The sequence below is a fragment of the Pangasianodon hypophthalmus genome, chromosome 19 (genome assembly GCF_027358585.1).
Source record: "Pangasianodon hypophthalmus isolate fPanHyp1 chromosome 19, fPanHyp1.pri, whole genome shotgun sequence".
NCBI classification, from domain to species: Eukaryota; Metazoa; Chordata; class Actinopteri; order Siluriformes; family Pangasiidae; genus Pangasianodon; species Pangasianodon hypophthalmus.
The window spans coordinates 10,897,351-10,916,615 of NC_069728.1; the positions used below are offsets into that span (position 1 = coordinate 10,897,351).

The 19,265-nt window shown below is 37.5% G+C and overlaps 1 protein-coding gene across 6 annotated transcripts in view; it reads right to left on the minus strand.

The window, feature by feature from the left end:
* ryr3 (ryanodine receptor 3) overlaps nt 1-19,265 on the minus strand; it is an 83,802-nt gene extending 64,537 nt beyond the window's left edge. For 3 of the 6 annotated variants that reach the window (XM_053242162.1, XM_053242166.1, XM_053242161.1), the window contains exons 1-10: nt 19,114-19,265; nt 8,132-8,251; nt 6,836-6,940; nt 3,584-3,604; nt 1,784-1,858; nt 1,390-1,468; nt 846-958; nt 556-655; nt 321-414; nt 95-169 (exon numbers count right to left, since the gene is read on the minus strand). In XM_053242162.1, the coding sequence (XP_053098137.1) occupies nt 95-169; nt 321-414; nt 556-655; nt 846-958; nt 1,390-1,468; nt 1,784-1,858; nt 3,584-3,604; nt 6,836-6,940; nt 8,132-8,251; nt 19,114-19,161 (830 nt within the window). In that variant the 5' untranslated portion in view covers nt 19,162-19,265. The remainder of the gene's footprint in view (nt 1-94; nt 170-320; nt 415-555; nt 656-845; nt 959-1,389; nt 1,469-1,783; nt 1,859-3,583; nt 3,605-6,835; nt 6,941-8,131; nt 8,252-19,113) is intronic. The other 3 variants (XM_053242163.1, XM_053242165.1, XM_053242164.1) reach the window with 1 other exon arrangement.

The window sequence follows — 19,265 nt, forward strand, 5'->3', positions numbered from 1 at the left end:
TTAGGGGAAGATTTTCACAGTGATAGTAAGATAAACATGTATATGTGTGTGTGTGTGTGTGTGTGTGTGTGTGTGTGTGTGTGTGTTCAGTCACCTGATCCGAAGTGGCTCTATCCTCCACAGGGACCTGGCCCTGGACCCTGATTTCCCGGTCTCATAGTTCACCAACCTGCAGAAAGACACTGCATTCAGAGGCCGACATGTCTCATATCACAGAGGAGCATAATCGCAAGTGCTCGTGACTCATACATAATGTGCAATGTTACATGCCATTAATAGCTGTTATTTTAAATCCTAACAGTTCAGGTAGAGTGTCGCACCTCTGCTGCTCGGCAGACTGGTCTGCTCCTGGTATAGTAAGGCACTCATCATGTCCATGGAACAGGCGTATCACATGCCCCCCGAGTAAATATCCTAAAGGACACAAAGAGTTATGTTTCTAATGATCAACAGCAGAAATGCTTTAGAAATGCAGCAGAAGAAATAACTGCTTTATGAATGCAGCCTGGTTAGAGAAAAAATATTGTTGTCTTTATTTTTACGAAATAAACTGACCCACTGCTACATTGCTGCCGGAGCAGGTAGGCTGCACATTCCACAGTGTTTGCATGAAAGAAGCATCCACTTGTATGTTTCCATTGGAGAAGGACAGATGCTGCAAAAAAAAAAAACAGATCTAATTATTTTATGAATTGTGTGTGTGTGTGTGTGTGTGTGAGCTCTTTATGCAGATCAAATGTTTCCATGAAAATAAAGACACGACAAAAAACACGACAATGTGCACAATTAAACACGTAGTAATGCCCGACCCTGTCTGTAGAGTACATATGTAAATAGATTCTCACCAGGTATCTCTCTGAGGACACACTGACCAAAATGAGATCGTCACCAATGCGAACCTTTTCACCCTCAGATCTCTGTTTCGAGGCTGGATGGATGGTCCACCAACAGGCCTCGCCTTTGAGAAGAAAAACAAACGAGAAAAGCCTCATAAACAGAGGAATAAAGTCACAGGTCCTTTCACCAACATTTCACAACTGTGAATAAATCATAATATGTGATGCTACTATATATTATGATTAAGTTAAACTTTAGCCACTGGCCAAGTGAAAGACATTTCCGTAGATACATATCAAGATATCACATATGGGAGTCTTCCAGTGGTGGCCTTCTCAAATAAACACATCTGACGTTCTCAATACATAAAAATAGTAAAGGCTCAGTGTTCAAGTGTGGAGGGCAAGTGTCTGAGAGCAAGACATTGAACTGATGAATGAAGTTGCTTCTTTTTTGGGTTGGAAAGTCACAAAGGAAAGAAGATTGTTGAGCTGTGATCTCAAAACAAGCCTTAAGTTGTTGAACACTATTCTGTATTCGAATCTGAAATACCTGTTGAGTCCTCCTGTAATCCTACATCAAATGATAGCTTGTCTGTCAGAGACCTTGACGTCTTTAGACAGGCTAGATACTGTTAGGGGAATAGTCAAGACAGAAAGTCACATAAGGACATCTGCAACTCAAATAACAAGACTTACTAGCATTTCTGAAGCACAGACAAATACACTGAAAAAGCTACTCAAATCCAGCATATAAATGGATTTACAACAAAGTTTCGTTCATTAATAATAGTGAAACTGACTAATAAGATCCTTTGTTCATGCATTTCTATTTAGCCTATTTGAATAATTTATACAGCGTTCACTGATGATAAGATTTGATGTGTGGTTGCCACAGGGGGCTAATCCTCCCCTCAGTGTCTTTAATCGGTGTACCACATTCTCACCATTCCACTAAATGAATGCCTCAGTAGGATGGCGTGACCGTACAGCAGTGTCCGATGTCCACCCCCCTGTCCTGCCTGTAGCGAGAGAGAGAGAGAGAGAGAGAGAGAGAGTTAGCAAGAAGAAGCAGTATGAATATTGACGGAAAGAAATGTTACTATTTTCACAGCAAGTGATCTCTCAAAAAAAAGTAGGACAAGAGAAGAGAAAATCTTTTGTCTCTTTAAAAGTATGAACCATTTTCATGAAAACAATGAACCGAGCACATGCCGGGCCACTCAGTTGCATGTGTTAGGGGAATATTTCCTGTTCATTTAATTGAACAGGAAAAAATTTCGTTGTACCGTAGATGAGGAAATGTGAATTAAAAAAATCCCTTAAAAATGCACAATGATTTCATAATAACTTCACAAAAAATTATAACAGTGTAATAATAATTTATACCACACTACTTTGACAAAAATGCAGATTAGAAAAGCTATAAAACTACTTACCCGCCTTATAAACTTCTGAAAGCATTAGGAAAAAATGTTTTTCTTTATTAAAACATTTTACAATATACCTGCAATACCAAAATAGCACCAAAAATTGATTTAGAAATATAAAATGTTGCTGAAAACAACCCAAGATGTATTAATCAGTGGACAGAAATTAGTCGTTGTTGTAGATTAAGAATGAAATGTAGAAAAAGAAAGTGAGTTAACACCCAGCTGTTATTTCAAGGCCGTGCTACATATTTCTTGGCTGACACATTACATGGGGCTCAGTGACCTTTGGTTGCTGGTCACTCTGATATCTTGCTATTAAAAGCCTACACGATGCAAATTTTACTACAGACATTCGCTTCACTTGCAAATCCCTTACAGGAAAATCACATACATTTCACGTGTGATCATATGCTTTTAACCTGTGATTATATAAGCATTATCTGGATTACATTTCCTCTTCTTTGGTACCCATGAAATTTGAATGGTTCATATTTCAGCTGTGAGAAGGAAGACATTAAAACTCAACAAAGTCTAGCTCAGGACATTTTATCACAAGTCTTGCAGATTATTAACAGGAATATTAACCAGTATTCCTTAGCAACATGACAACTCGTATGTCAAGTGTGAACTATGCTATAGTGTCTGTGTTGTATTATTTGTTATATTGTTTTTTTAAAGGTTTGTGTTGTGATAATCTAATAGGTTTTGTGGTATTATAAATAGCAATGTTAGCAAATGAGCTGCACAGAACTGAGACAAAACAGCTGAAAAAGAAACTCAACACTCTCGTTTCAGAATAACTTGGTTATCATGTAGAGCACGTAAACCCCTAAGGGCCATGGTGATGGGTAGTGCATGTATTTTCCATATTACTTTTGCAGAATAAGCTGTAGCAAAACCATTTCAGTTTGGAAAAGAGTGACATTGATTTCTCACTGCTAGACATTCATTATAGGAAAATTTGCTTTAGACAATTGCACTTGAGTCCTTTTTTTTTTTTTAATTGCCCTTTCCAACCAGTATAAAAGTGCCCTGATATTCAGTTTTTCTGTGAAAAGAGAGTGTTGGTGCTCTGAAATTAATTGGATTGGTCACTTATTAGTTTGGTTAGTGTCTCAATAACTACTTGTGATTCTAACAAATACTATAGACAAAGAAAAATCAATTTGAGTATTAAATGCTGCATATTTATAGGGTGCTATTTGGTGAGACAGTTCTGGACCACATGAAGGTTAGTTGTTTTGTTTTTGTTTGTTTTTTTTAATTAGCCTTCGTGCATATTGTCGAAATGGGGAAACTGTAGACATAACATACCCATCGCTCATGATCAGGATTCTAGCCATGTTGAACAAAAAATACAGATGTACAGTTAATAAAAGTAATAATGCAATTACCAATTTGATCATCAAAGCTAAGATTGGATTTGTGATGTTGTAGTCAAAAGAGCCTTTCAACAGTCATAAACATAAAAGTTAGTTATGTCACCAATTATACCAATATTAACATATGTTAAGACGGAGACAAAATCTCTATTAAGTTTCAAACACACTGGACAAGTGACACATTAAAGGAAAAACTGGTAGCTATATTATGCTGTAGGGGCATTTTGTTGTCATGGTTTGGTCCCCTTATAGGGAAGAGTCACTGCAAATCAATACAAAGTTACTCTGACTGATGACCTTTATCATATGATGCAACATTTCTGTCCTGATGGTAGTGGTCTCTTCCAGGATGACTCCCCCTAAACTGTTTCTGGATTTTTAAAAAACCCCAAACTGCACCAGACAAGCAGAGCAAATTGTGCTATTACTAGGAGATTGTAAGTCACATGACTGTGTTGTGGAATAATTTGTATAATTAGGCAAGATAAGAAGGTCTTTTTTTAACTGGTATCAGTATTTGTGTTATTATATTTGTGCTATGTTGTTTGAAGGGTATTGTGTTAGACCTAGTGTTTTGAACAAAATGTTTGCTGTGAGTTTGAGCACATATTGTGAAGCTTAGGAAACACATACGAAATGTGCAGTTGACTCCTCCAGTCTCTCACACTGAAATGTTATGGTTGCAATCCCTAATAGTACCATGGTCATCACTGGCCCTAGGTCTGTTACAGCATTCAACACTATTAGATGAAGTGTTTGAAGTACTATTGTGTCTATATGTTTTAAATTAAGCAATGGTTTGATGACTATGAAAATGATGGAAATCATATGCTATGGCCTTCACAGTAGCCAGACTTCAACCCAATTAAACACCTTTAAGAGATTTTGGAGTGACATGTTGGATACTACCAACACCACCACCACCAACAAAGTGCCAACTGAGGAAATATGTTTTGGAAGAACGGTGTTCATCCCTCCAGAACAGCTGCAGAGATAGTACAGTTGTATAATCTATGCCATGATACATTGAAGCTGTTCTGGTGGTCCAACACCTTACTAAGACAAGACATCATAAGATGGTATGTTGGTTTTTCCTTTAATTTGTCACTCATCAGCAGATTATCAGCCAAAGTATCAGATTTCTGTCAGTCAGTTAAAAAAAAAAAAAGATAGACAAGATAACCATCTTTTCAGTGTCTTCAGTATACAGGATACTGAGTGAGATTGCTGACCAAAACCCTCTAAAAACTCAATATATTGATATTGGTACATCTTGGTACATATAGACCATATGTTGGGAACTGCTGAAACAATATTTGAAGTATTTAATAAAAACAGATAAATGTAATAAAAATGTAAAAGAGAGTATTTAATAAAAACAGATTTCGTGAATTTGCTGCAAAAGCACAAAGTCAGCATAACTGCATATCAAGCCATTCTGGTAGTTCATGGGATTTGATTTAGATAAAGAGGTAATGAGTAAGGTACAATACCATCATAACCAGCAGTGGTTTCCTTATGATTGTAAGTACCTTAGTTGCAGTGTTAGTGAGAGGGACTGGTGATAATCAAGTGGAGATGTATGGTGTATGGAGAACTATACAAGACCTTGTATAGAACTTGTAATATGGTAATTCTTATAACTTAGCAACTTATACATTCTTATTGCCTTTCTCAGAATTAAACATCATTCCAAAAAGATTCTCCAAAAAGGATATCAACATGGGCATTAGTAGTAATGAAGAGTGTTTGTGGAGACTTACGGGTGGTCAGTGCTAAATATATATCATGAAGAATAATTACTTACCTGTAGCCATAAACAAGCGAGAAGCACTACAGCTGAAAGGATATTGGTGTGATCTTTTTAATGCAACTACAGCATGTAAATCACACGAGCAGGGTGCTGCCAGATGACAGCACATAAAGCTGCTTTAATCATTTAAAATTCCTGTACCTGCTATGAACCTGTCAGTGAACAGTTAAACGTTTTGAAGAGAGTATAGTCCCCTCTGAAATACTGGAACAGCAAGGCCAATTCTTTTGATTTTGCTATACACTGAAGACATTAGGGTTTGAGATCAAAAGATGAGTATGAGATGATAGATCTTCAGATAGATTTTCAGCCTTCAGAATGCAACAATTTGGTCAGGGGGTCACTGGATTGATGTAGTTATTGCAAGCAAGGGATATGGCAATATTAAGTGTTATTTACTTTAATTTACTTTAAGACTATCAGTCTCTATACTTTTGCTCACCTAAAATTTGGGTGGTCTAAGTTGTTTACCACATCTAGATGCAAATATCAGGATAATATTCATCTTTTGATCTCAAAATCAAATTGTCTTCAGTGTACTGCAAAAACAAAAGAATTGGCCTTGCTGTACCAATACCTTCGGAGAGGATGATAAATACTGTCTTTATTTGAAATATATAACAGTAATAGATACTGTTTGAGTGAGTTGAGATCAATGGCATTATAACAGATATGAAAAACTTTGATTTTACGACATGCTAGTCAAGCATCATAATAAGGAATAATTGAGCAGAAATATTTTCTACAAGGCACAGCCAAAGGCATAGCTAGGGAGTGGGATTATAGGTTTGAATATAGTGAGAAACAGTATTAACCAATTGGCATCATGCGTTTTCCCATTTCTCTGTGAAAGCTACTAGCCAGCTAGCAACACTCTGAGCATAGGGATACTGGAGCGATTGCTGATGATGGCTTGGAGGTTTACTGCAGGAGAAGAAAAAGGGTAGATCTGGTTTTTTAGATGTCATTTTTCCCCTTTACTTGCATGTTATTTTAATATGTTTCAGTGCAACTGTTAAGGTATTTTGCAGCAATGTTATTAATATGGACTGTCTGATATTAATAGAGACTGTCTGACAGTAAATTGGGCCTTAAATGATTAAATAACCAATTTGTGCCCTCACAGCTTCTACTGACCTCCACCCAAAATGCATGAGCATGTCCCATTTCTCATCTTAATTGTACAGATCACAGTGATTTTTTTTTTTTTTTTTTACTATAATTCCTCATCCTGGTCTAAATTTAATTCCTGGCTACGTCACTGACTATAGCACTCAGACAGTATTATATTAACTCTATTACATAATAAAGTTGTTTGCATTTCTACACATATGTCTTTAACAGTGACTGAGGTGACATATGGCTACTTACACCTTCCCCATTTTGTTCTGTGGTAGCCAGCATCTCCTGCAGGGCTCGCACAGAGAGAGACTGCTCCAGCACAAAGTTACAGATGCACAGGTCAGGAGGAACATACTGCAGAGAGAGCGAGAAGCAGACAAGGTCATAGTGTTTAACTGGTATATTACAGATAGCTGAATATGAAATTCAAATTAGATTCACCAGCACAAAAGACTCTATTAGACAATCTCTATTTTAGAATAATAGCTTTGATGATTATAATGTACCAGAAATCCTTTAACAATTCCTTCTCACATTTTTTTTTTTCATTTTTTGCTAGTATAGTGCTGATGTACAACCATATTCTCTTCTGTTCCCAGGATAATTCTAAATATTAATCTCAGCAGTGACCAAAGCTACACTTCTCACTCTTCTAACTGCACACATTTCATATTAGTTTCACTGTAGGGACTGAATAATTTATAGTAGTTACTGAATAATATTTTAAAAATTAAAAACTGAATAATAAACTTGATTTTATGAGATTAAGGGACATATTTACTAAGAGAAGCACTAATTCCAGGCAATCTGACCAATCATTTGCACTGGGGCATATGGCCACCTTAGCAGGTCATCTACTAAGTACATGAATACAGGTGTACCTTGCCTAACTAACATGGGTCATGCAGTATAAACAATTGTTTTATGCTTTTTGTACTCATTGGCTTAGGCATTAAAATAAACTAGGCCTGTGGGCCATGAGCATGTATACATGTAGGCCAGTGTTATAAATACGATTATATAACTATATATTTTTTTGAAAGCCAAGTACAGTAATATTACCTCTTTTTATAAAATGCTAAACATAGTGTATTTATATATAGCTATGCAAATGAACTCCTATCTTCTGTTCTCGCATTTCTAGATGCAAAAAAAAGGACAGGGGGTTCAGATGTGTTGGTGTTGCCATGGTTCTCCACCACACACATTTCTTCGCATTACCCTGATATATTCCAGGAAGTAAACATTGGTATCTTTGAACATGTTAACAAAACCCTATTGCCTGAACCCAGCCACAGTACAAGAAAAATGCCACTGTTCCATAACAACGTTTTTTTATAATTTGTATTCATTTTAATTTAAATATGAAAGTAAATGTGGAATCTGCATTCTGAAGAAGAGATGTATTAATTTAATTTAGAAGTATCATTCTCTGGATTACACGTTCATAGGAAATATCGAAGAGTCTTGCGTCTGGTGATATTATGCGTTGTTTGTCATTATTCCGATTATTTTAACAAACCCTCTGAATCTTGTCAATCATACCTTAGCCTCTGAGGTGGGCTCGAGGTAACACAGTCGATTTCCAAGTCCCTCTGCAGACAGGCAGAATTTACGATTCTCCTTCTGAATAGTAGCAACACACTGGAGCACCACTTCATCATCCTGACAAAGGAGGAACACAGGTGGAGGAACTGGTTAGTTTAAACAATCTGAAAGGCAAAACTTTGAAAAGGTAATTAGTTAGGGGTGTCAGACTCCAGTGCCAGAGGGTCACAGACTGCAGAGTTTAGCATTCCACCTCATTTTAAACACAACAAAAAGAAAGAAAGAAAGAAAGAAAGAAAGAAAAATAAGACAAGTCTCTTTAGCAGGGCTGTGCAGAGACCCTTAGAGGGGAAGGTGTTCAAAAATAAATCTGGCATGTTAATCAGTTTTTAAAACACCAGTGACAGCATAACATGCTGAGCTACAGCAACCAATATCCAAATAGAACATAACAAAACATGTATTATATGAGAAAACTGGCATTTACCAAATTATATAGCACATATTTAATATATTTAATAATAAAAGGCAATAAGATACACATAATCAAATATATGTCCAATTGAAACTTTAAGCTGAAAAGTGACACAAGTAACACAACCTAGTTTTACGTCAAAATTAGATAATATGGAATGCACTGTATTGCTAAAGATATACACATATATCCACATACAATCAAGAGTGTGTAAATCTCCACAATACCATCTCTACATTATTAATAGTGGCTACAGAAACAGATCAAAGCCAGCGCCATTTATTTATTAAAATATTATGAATTAAATTTAATTATTGTTCAATTAATATTAATTAAAGCTTCTCTTAATAAGGGCACTGCAGACATCAGGAGGCAATGGAACAGAGGCCCCATGATGCCATTTGTGTTTTACTGATGTTACATTTACAAATATGTTTGTAGAGTAAAGGTAAAAGACATTTTAAACATTTTAAAGTATCCTTTACATCTTACGTGCATGTTTCTGATAAATAATTTAAAATCTTAATAAAACCTGCAACACAACAGCCCACTGTAATTTCTCTTTTTTATAATCAGTAAATATTTAAATAAATAATTAAATAAATCTTCCATGTCTCATCCATTATAGGTCATAAAAATTTACATTTTAGTTTTGTTCAAAATTCACTCAACCCTGTTACTTGAACACATTTACCCCTAACAGTTTTTTTGGTATATTCCACAAGTCACATGTTCAACAGGAAGTTGCATCATCTGAATTTCCTAAAGATATGAGATCTTTTCAACAATATTGTTTTATTATAATTTAGAAGGGTTATACCGGCTGGCACCTGAATCTTGGATTCAGTCAAATATCTTCTTGTTGCTGAAGCTAATAAGAGCTGTACAATAAAAAGTACATATCACAGAAACAATGCTGCTGAAACTTGCAGTGTCTAGTGAAGATTCCCTCGAGTGCTTCACTGAGGAAGAGGAATGATCTGTGGGATCTTAGCAGACAGTGACTCCATCAGTACAGCCTATGGTGCGATTTCACTCAAGAGAGGGTTATTGATTTGGGTCTCAGTGGCTTTTCCTGCTTGGCTGTGCTCTTTAATGCCAGCACATCAAGCACATTAATCCAAGCTGATGGTTGCCATGGCTCTGTACTTTCAGAGTAATAACCATACATTAAACACAGCCTTACCTTAGAAAGGTTATCGTTCAAAATTCAACCCCCACCTTAGCCATCAACATGATATAAGGACAATCAAGAAGGTCCAAGAAGTGACATGAATATTTAAAGGCACTAAACTCTTCTCTGACTTTTTTGCAATGATGAAATGTTTTAGGTTAATAATCATTAGTGCTGCCCTGGCCACTTTAATAGGAACACCTTTACACCTGCTCATTCATGCAGTTATCCAATCATGCAACAGCTTAATTCTGTCAAGAGCCTCAATGTTCACATCAAACATCAAAATGGGGAAAAAACTGGGATGTCAATGACTTTGACTGTGGCATGGTTGTTGGTGCCGGACAGGCTGTTCTGAATATATCAGAAACTGCTGATCTCCAAGCATTTTGATTCACAGTAGTCTCTAGAGCTTATATGGAATGGTACAAAAAACAAAAATGATCCAGTGAGCAGCTGTTTTGCAGCAGAATTGCCTTGTTGATGAGAGAGGTCAAAGGAGACAGGAACAGGACAGGAAAGAAGGCTGAGGTTACTCAAATAACCACTCTTTACAACCATGATGAGCAGAAAAGCTACCCAGAAAGCACAACATCCCGAACCTTGAGGCAAACGGGACGCTTCTACAGCAGCAGAAGACAGGGTTCCACTCCAATCAGCCAAGAGCAGGAATATAAGGATTGAGTGGGCACAGGCTCACCAAAACTGGGTAGTTGAAGATTGGAAAAAGAACAGGTGATGTTTTTCTTTGAAGCTCTCAATCTGCATCTGCATGATTTTATGCATTTTGCTGCTGCCACATGATTTACTGTTTGAATACTGGCAGGATGAACAGCTGTACACATGTTTATATACCAAGAGATGCATGGATAAAGGTTTTTTTCATTTCAGCATTTCTTCATTTAAATGTAACTCTGCTGTTAGTAGGGTAATGGTCTCAGTTAGAGTATCTGAATGTAATTATGGTTTTGAGCCCAGATGCCAAAATGCCTCAGCCAGCTGATGTATAACTTGTTTTAGCCAACATGCCAATTTTATTTTTGTCATGCCTTTTATACACAAAAACATATTCATACTCTCGCAGTCACACATAAAGACCTGTGTGTGAACTGTGTTTCCCACACTAATCACATTTGTGCATTTGACTGCAGCCATTCTCTGACTCATTTTATGCCTGGTTAATCCAATGATTATTACTACAGCATAGCAGTCCACAGTTTAAAGCTCTAATAAATAACTCTCCTGATCTTTGGATGGATGATCAAAAACCTCTGAACTCAACAGACGCATGCCATGAGTAATGTATAATCAACGATGTTGAAAACCCCAATTAGCTTATTCCTACTGTAGAGCACAGAATTAATTATGTTTACAAAGCTTTTCAGATCCCTTTTTGGAATGTATATCATTTATGCATGTGTAATTTTCCATACTTATCAGAATGAAATAAATCCCACAGAACAAATGGTTATTGAAACAATTCGTTTACAGGATTTAAATCAAAGGAGTCTTTAAGTGTGTAAAAGATTGTACACTTATAAAGCATTTCTAAAACCTTTGTTAGCTTTCATATTGTTATCTCTGCATTGATTTTAGCCTTGTGGGAATCCCCCTGCCAAATCACTCACTGTCTTCAGATCCATCACTTCTGATCAAGCGTACACTCTTAGAAAAGAGGTTCCTTGTGTTCTTGAACACAAAAGCATTCTTCTTTTTTCCATCAGTAAGTGGGGAAAGGTTCTATGTAGATCCCATTAGTTGGTTTTAATTTTTGAAAAGAACCTTGTAAATTTAGAACCATTACCCATCCAAAAAAACAAAACCCCTGAATAACCTTTTTTTTTTAAGTTAAACTCGTTTGTGACAAAAGCTTGCTACCTCTTTAAAAATCAAAACCTGCGATGATTTAAAAAAAATAATAAAATTAATATACTAATATAGTTGAATTGCAATACCTAAAGACTCTCAGCTTAGTTATATATACAACATGGTTATGTTTATACAATATAATGTAAGATTGTAACGTAATGTTTATATAATAAACACAGAACATTGCATGTCCTAGTAAAAACAAGATTGTAATTATAAAACCATTGCTACAGTGGTCCACATCTAGAAGGACCTCCAGCCCCCTATCTTCTTGCTTAAATGGATCTCGTGCCAAGGAATCTGGTGAATCTGCGGCAAAGTGATCCAGGGGACAGCAGCAGAGCCATCTGCTAGAGAGCTGAGAGTCAGTATCACAGTCTATGTATAGGGCCATGGGGAGGGGGGTGTGTAAGCTGCCAGAAGAGGGGGGAAGGTCCATCCTAAGGGTGACCCCAGTCTTTAACTCCCTTAGATCCACAGCCAGTGAGACTCTATGCCACTCCAAGCTATCATGCTGGTAGTCAGTCTTAGCTCTTGTCACATTCCCAGCATCATGCCTGTGGGTTTAAAAAGCAGGTGTGACTGAGAGACCATGGTCTCCTCAACCTCCCCCCCTTCCTTCCTCCCACCTCAGAGTATGTCTTTAAGGACGTGAGCAGGTGCACGCATGCCTCGAGAGGCCGTAACCTGAGAGCTCCTGATGTGCTGCTGTACCAAGCAAGCTCGCAAGTCACCACCCAGCCCTTGTCACTGACATGAACTTGAGAAAAGGTGAATATACTAAATCTGCCTCAAGCTTGCTATTTTCACACACACGGTACGCACATGTTCAAAACAGCAGAAGCTTAAACAGAAAAACCGAATTGGGCGAATGGCAGTGTATGTTTGTTCTGGGCATAACTTACAAGACCCCCCTGTAAGATTTAAATGCTACATCTCAGAATGACTGCGCTCATAAATGTCAGGCAAGGTGATAAGAGGTGGTATCACATTAGAGGTTTTTAGCTTGCTTTGCCACATTACAGTATGACATACAACTGTGAAGGGATACTACCCAAGATGTGAAAATACTACCATTACCTGATCAAATGTGGCTGAGCAGATTCTTCGTGCTTAATATGTTTTTTAAAAAGAATCATATGCACTTCAGTTTTAGCCTTAAACTGGCTTTTTTGCTTCCTGTTTATCTGGATTGACTGTGTCTTATTAGGGTTGTCATTCAATTTACAGGACAAGAGATAATACCAGGAAAACAATGAATTCCTCTGATTTTCTGCTCTGTAAATAACTCATATTTTCCACCATCCAGTGCACGACTCTGGTCAGGCTGCTCCCACTCCTGTGTCTGACAGATTAATGAGATAGCTGACTACATGCAGCTTAAATCTCTGCCACCTCTGTTTACTGCAGTCTTCCCACATGTTGTGAATAAAAACGCTCTGCTCTGGGTGGGAAAAATCAGGAGACCATCAAAGCGATGGTACATACAGTAATCAAAAATTTTTTTATTACTCTCAGCTAGGTATCTATTAAGGGTTCATTCCTGAACCATTCATCATTCAGCTATGTTGTTTAAATTGTTTAATGTTGTTGAAATTACTTCTCAAGAAGTAATTTCAAGAGATCTTGCATCTATTAAGATTATTATTTAGATATTTTTCTTATGGTTATTTAATTGAGGTTATCATTTAACACAATTAACGTGTAAGTAATATTTCTTACCATATTAAATCAATAACAAAGTGCATTTCCATTATTGTAACTAGAACCCCACACCATCACCTAACAGCTCATTTCAACCAGCTTCTTTAATTGCTGATAAGATCCTCGAAGATCTTAAACTGAGACCATCCTTTCAGAAGAGTTGACATAAAGAGGGAAATTATGCAATGCATAAAAAGCCATTACACTTATGTGGTCAGTCATGCCAATGGAGAGGTTTTAATCTCTCTGTGAATGACACAGCAAAAGCCATATTGTAAAATTTTAATATAGACACAGCCGTCTTGAAACAGTGCAGAGAAAATAAGACCGCAGAGGTTCACCAGCCCAACAGGATTACAAATTAGATTTTCCCAGGCTTACTTTCCATGCATATTGCTTTAAAACAGCCTCATGAAATAAGAAAAATGGCTCGCAAGCACGGCTGAGCGACCACCATCAACACTGATAAATGGAAGTGTCAGACACAGGCAGGGAAAGAATGGGAAAGGACCTTTTTTTCTATTCGGAACACTTTGTGTCAAATAGAGCAATCCAAATCTGCATGCACTGAACAATGTTTAATACAGGAATACGACTGCACATGTAGTTTTATCTGAAGGTATTGAACAAATAGGTTCATAGCCTACTATGGTAAGCAGTGTGCACAAAACTAAGTTCAAAAGTAAAATGCACTATATAGCAGGTGTCCTGAAGTGTTTAGCTTCAGCTGTAACTTAACACACCTGGTTCAGTTAATCAAGATATTTAGAAGGGGGAGATGGTGGTGCGGTGGCTAGCGATGTTGTCTCACAGATTCAGGGTCTCTGATTCGATCCTGAGCTCAGGTTACTGTCTGTGTGGAGTTTGACATGTTCTCCTCATGTTTATGTGGGTTTCCTTCAGGTTCTCCGGTTTTCTTCCCACCTCCCAAAAACATGTCAATAGGTGGCTATGCATAGCATAGCATAGGTGGCTATGCTCCTAGGTGTGTGCGAATGTGTGTTTACATGGATTCCTATCTCACACCCAGTGTTGCCAGGACAGGCTCCAGGTAAATGAAAGATAAGTAGCAGCATCTCAATATTAGAGCCAGGGTATGGATATGGAGCTATGACATGACCATGAGATAATTTTTCATTTATTTATTTATCTTCAGAAAGGGCTTTATCTTGGTCACCATTGTAGTGGATCCAGAGCCTGTGCAGGAAACACTTGGTGTGAGGAGAGAACACACCTTGGATATGATGCCAGTCCATCACAGGGCCCCATGTACATGCATATTCATATGCATATTCTTAACTAGGCGCAATTTAGTGTAGCCAATCCATCTACCAGCATGTTTTGGAGGTAGGAGGAAAATGGAGAACCCAGAGGAAACCCAAAATTCCACACCGACAGTAACCCGAGCTAAGGATCAAACCAGGAACCCTGGAGATGTGAGGCAGCAAAGCTACACAATACACCACCTATGCCTCCTGATAACAATTTTATGAACTGTAAATCCATGTGCAGATTAGTACATATGCAGTTGTGATAGTAACCTAGGTTTTGTACGTACAATCCAAAAATTTATATTTAACTTTTTTGACTGAAACATCTCAATATGGTAATGTTTTGCATTGCTGAAGGAGCTGATAGGTTATCTGAATTGTGGAGAAAAAACATGAAACATGAAATGGTATGGAAGTCATAATGGTAAAATGGTAGTTGGTAAACCTATAAAGCAAGATGTAAAGTAAGAAGTGAATTTGTGAATAATGCTTCTCCTGTCACAATGCTAAGTGTACTTGTTAGGTAACAATTTTACAAAATTGATTATTGATTTCAGATTCACAGAATTGTGATTTCGGTATTACATTCGGGTACGATTGCTTAAGACAGGAAACTGCAAGGTAGTAGATCTGCAGAAATGACATTGCAATACCTTATGTGCCCAGTTAATCTGTCAACACAGGCTCAGATCTGACCACAGACGGTATCTGATATCTGGCACATTAATCCTTTGCATCATAGGAAAATAAACAGAAAGAGTTTTATTGCTAAACAAAGCAACACTCAGTCAAATGCAGAAAATGCACTACATTTTAAAGACAAACTGTCTCTTTTTCCATGAAAGAACTAAAATAATTGAAATATCTCTGTGGAACATCCCATAACAAGTTAATAACTGAATATACAGTAGGGCTACATTTTTCAATACATCCATCAAACTTTGATTAACAGCTCAAAAAGGTCAGCTGATGCAGGCAAACCTCTATTTTAATCCAAAGGAACACAGGTCTTTTCTTAGAGGATCGCCTCAAGTCAATTACATACATATTAAACCTTAACTCCACAATAATGAAGGTGATGGATGGAAGAAGACATTTTGTCCTTCGGCACAGATGGCTCCAAAAGCTTTAGGACCAAGCCCATGGCAGGGCTCACACCAAGGGAGTGACGGTAGACTCTGTTTTTAATCAATGCGAAGGAAACTAAATTCAACACATGCAGCTGGAAAAGGTCAGAAGCCCCAGGGAACACTGAATCACATGATACAATGACACAGTCTGCTCACGTATTGTAGGATTTCATCACTGGCCCTGAGCCTTTACCTGGGCATCTCTCCTAAGTCACAGCCTCTCCATATCTCCACTCAGCACCTTGTCTTTTTGCAAGTGGACAGCTGCAGAGTGACCACTACACAGGAATAGCTCTAAAATGAATCTGTCATTTTGCTTGTCTCCACTTCAGGTAGTGAGATACTGAGATACTGAGATACTCAGAGTCAGAGTCATCAAGAGTCATCAAGACAGTTTCATGTCACATCAAAAATACTCAGTACCAATGTGTAAAAGTCATCTGAGAGAGCACATGTATAGTAGAGCTAGAATAAACTTTCCTGAGCCGTGAAAAATGATCACCTTCAGCTACAAGGAGACTAGAGCAAAACAGAAAATAGAAACAGTGTGGCTGGTTTATCATTTACCTCTATTAAGAGCAGCCTGGAAGGAAAGGAAAACTCTTCAAAGAATTATGCAGGCAAACTTTTTTTTATCTCACTGGGCACACTGTATACTTTTATACAGTATTCATAAAAATAGATGAAAATCTTTCATTGTATGAGGACAATCTTTTGTAATATCTACTGTAAAAAAAAACAGAGCATTTTTCTCCATTAAAATGAGTAGAGAAGAAACAAGGACATCCACAAATTATTCATTAATGCTTGATGAAGAGTAAGTTTGGTTACAGAACATTAACTGATATAGAGATGCAATTATAGGTTTTGTGTAATTTTACTGTGCTATTTATTAATATATTTATTATTATTATTTATTACTGTGCATGTATAATTTACTACTGGAGCTAAATGTTTGAATATATATTTAATAAGATGTTAGTTATGAATTAGTATTCTATATTCTGTCAGTAGGTGATTGAAATTTTTTTGGAACAACTGTGCACTCTGAAACCGCTCTAAAACAGAAATATCCTGAATAAAAACTATGGTGGATGTGTATTAATACATTTCCCAAAGGAAACACTTTGGCTACTCCAATTTTTATTAAAATATTTTTTGTGCTAGCAGTTGGTTTAGTTTAAAAGTTTAGTGGCCAGCCAGTTTAACTGAGCTAGCTGATGCAATGACCCATATGTGGATTGATGCCAGAAAAATGTGGGTGTGTGTGGTGGAAAGGAGGCTAAATTTAAACCTCAGAGTCTTCTGTTAGAATGTATAGGGCTACCAAAACAACATAAACTCCAAATAAGCCCAGTGCTTCTGTACTGGTAGTGTACAGAACTCAAAAACTAAAGTTTAATAATGGCCCTACAACCAAACTCTAAAGGTGAGATCAAGCAGAGGTGCTGAAAGAACCTGATCTGAGAATTTTTTGAGAATTTGATCAAAGTATTTTTTTTTATCATGCCAGTGCCACAATTTATAAAGATGCACATAGAAAAACCTAAAAACTTAGTCAGACTGCTCACAGAACCCAATGGTTAGTGCTACAATAATGCCATATATAGCGCAAACAAGTGGCAAATAACAAATCAAGAGAATGTTTCAAGTCTTTGCATTCAATAAGGCAGACGTCACCAAAATGTAGAGAGGTATGTGGTGTATTATACACCAGTCTACCCTTCAAGTACTTCCGTGTCAATAGTATATGCTCTTCACTGCCAACTTTCCCACCTTAACGCCTTAACAGCATGGTGAAACTGTGCACACCTGCCTCATGCAGGATCTTCCGACAATCTGTTAGAATTTTTTTAACACAACATTGTGGATTATTGTGCAAGCAATTAAGATGAAAATCAACTACAAAGCATGTGTTGCATATCCTAAATGTATACCTTAAATTTCAGTAAGCAATAAATATTACATAAAAAATCCTATAATTGGCTTCAAATCTCAATATATCTACCAGGTGTTTACTTGCACAAGGCAAATGTGTGCAACATCTGTAGAGCTTATGTTCTGAGTGTAAAATATCCTCACAGATATTCACTCTAAGCAAATAATATATTTATTTCAAGAAATTCTTTGAGAAAAAATACGACCGAGGATTGCATTAGCCCAGTTATTTCCCTCTCGGTTACATGTGAGAAGTCCCCCACTCAACCAAACAAATATAGACTGTTTTTGACCATGACCTTGTTGTTCAATGTCCACTACAGTCATCATTCATTCAGGAATTATATCACAATTTTCAGTGTCATCAGATTATTAGCATGCCACTGACACATGGAATCTGTGTGTTGTGGGTTACAGTACAGCAAGCATGCCAAACACTTAGAGGTGACAATTATTAACCCTGGGGAATCTCAGCCAGCTGAAATAGCTGATATTGTGGGGAAAATCCAATCACAGATGAATAGCCCATTTCTTTACTGTACAGTAGTTTTACAGTGACAGGATCGAGGAAGTTCCAGCACAGAAATATGACTTAACTGTACAGTAGCTGCCTTTTATAACTACACTACCATATACAGATGCATTGGCTGAGTGAGACTGGTCTGTCATATCACCAAGAAGAGTTGACAATATTTGAATAGAAATTTCAGCATTTTTATGGCTACAAAACGACTAGAGTCATTACAACAGGACAAGCTCTCTGCCTCATATCGATTACAGAGAAAACAGCAGCCAGTGTCATTAATCTCCGTCACACAAGCCACATAGACAATGCCTTAAGTCAACTAGAACTTCCAACATGTATGCTTGTAACTAACCACACAGCATCATTAGTTAAATCACCAGTGATTAGATTCCAGGCGCTTTAGTGAACAGATGCAGTGGGAATTGGGCTTCAGTTGTGTAGACATGGACACTTACAGAACGGTTACACAGAACGCCCTATATAGGAAACATTTCTTTTCAATTAAAACAAAAAGCTAGATGAATTGATCAACTTTTTTTAAACAAGCTTTAGAAGCAAGTCTTATGAAGTTTCTTGTGTGCATACAGACGCAGCATCCCACGTTCGCACCCACAACCTTTTACAGCAGGTGCGTCACGCGCGCCTTCTCCTCGCACCCGAGTCCGCTGACTGATGAACCTTAATCACATGAGTGGCACATTACAGGCAGAACATGCATGCACAAAACCTGAGAATCAAACCAGCCGGGGGAAACCGTCCTCGACCTCTCAAACGTGGTATCTTTTGCGATGAACGGCTTTCTGATTTTTTTTTTATTATTTTTTTTACGCGGACACGTTTCCAAAGGCGTTAAAAACAAATTGATTAAGCAGAACCGTGTTTCTGTACTTACAGTTCGCAAGAACTGGATTTCATCTTCCCCTTCTCCCCCTTCAGCCATGGCTGTAGTGGCAGAGCCTGGCGCTGTAGACTGAGAGAAGCACCGCTGACAGCGCGATATGTGCGCACAGCTCCATTCACAGCCATATAGGGCAGAGCAGGCAG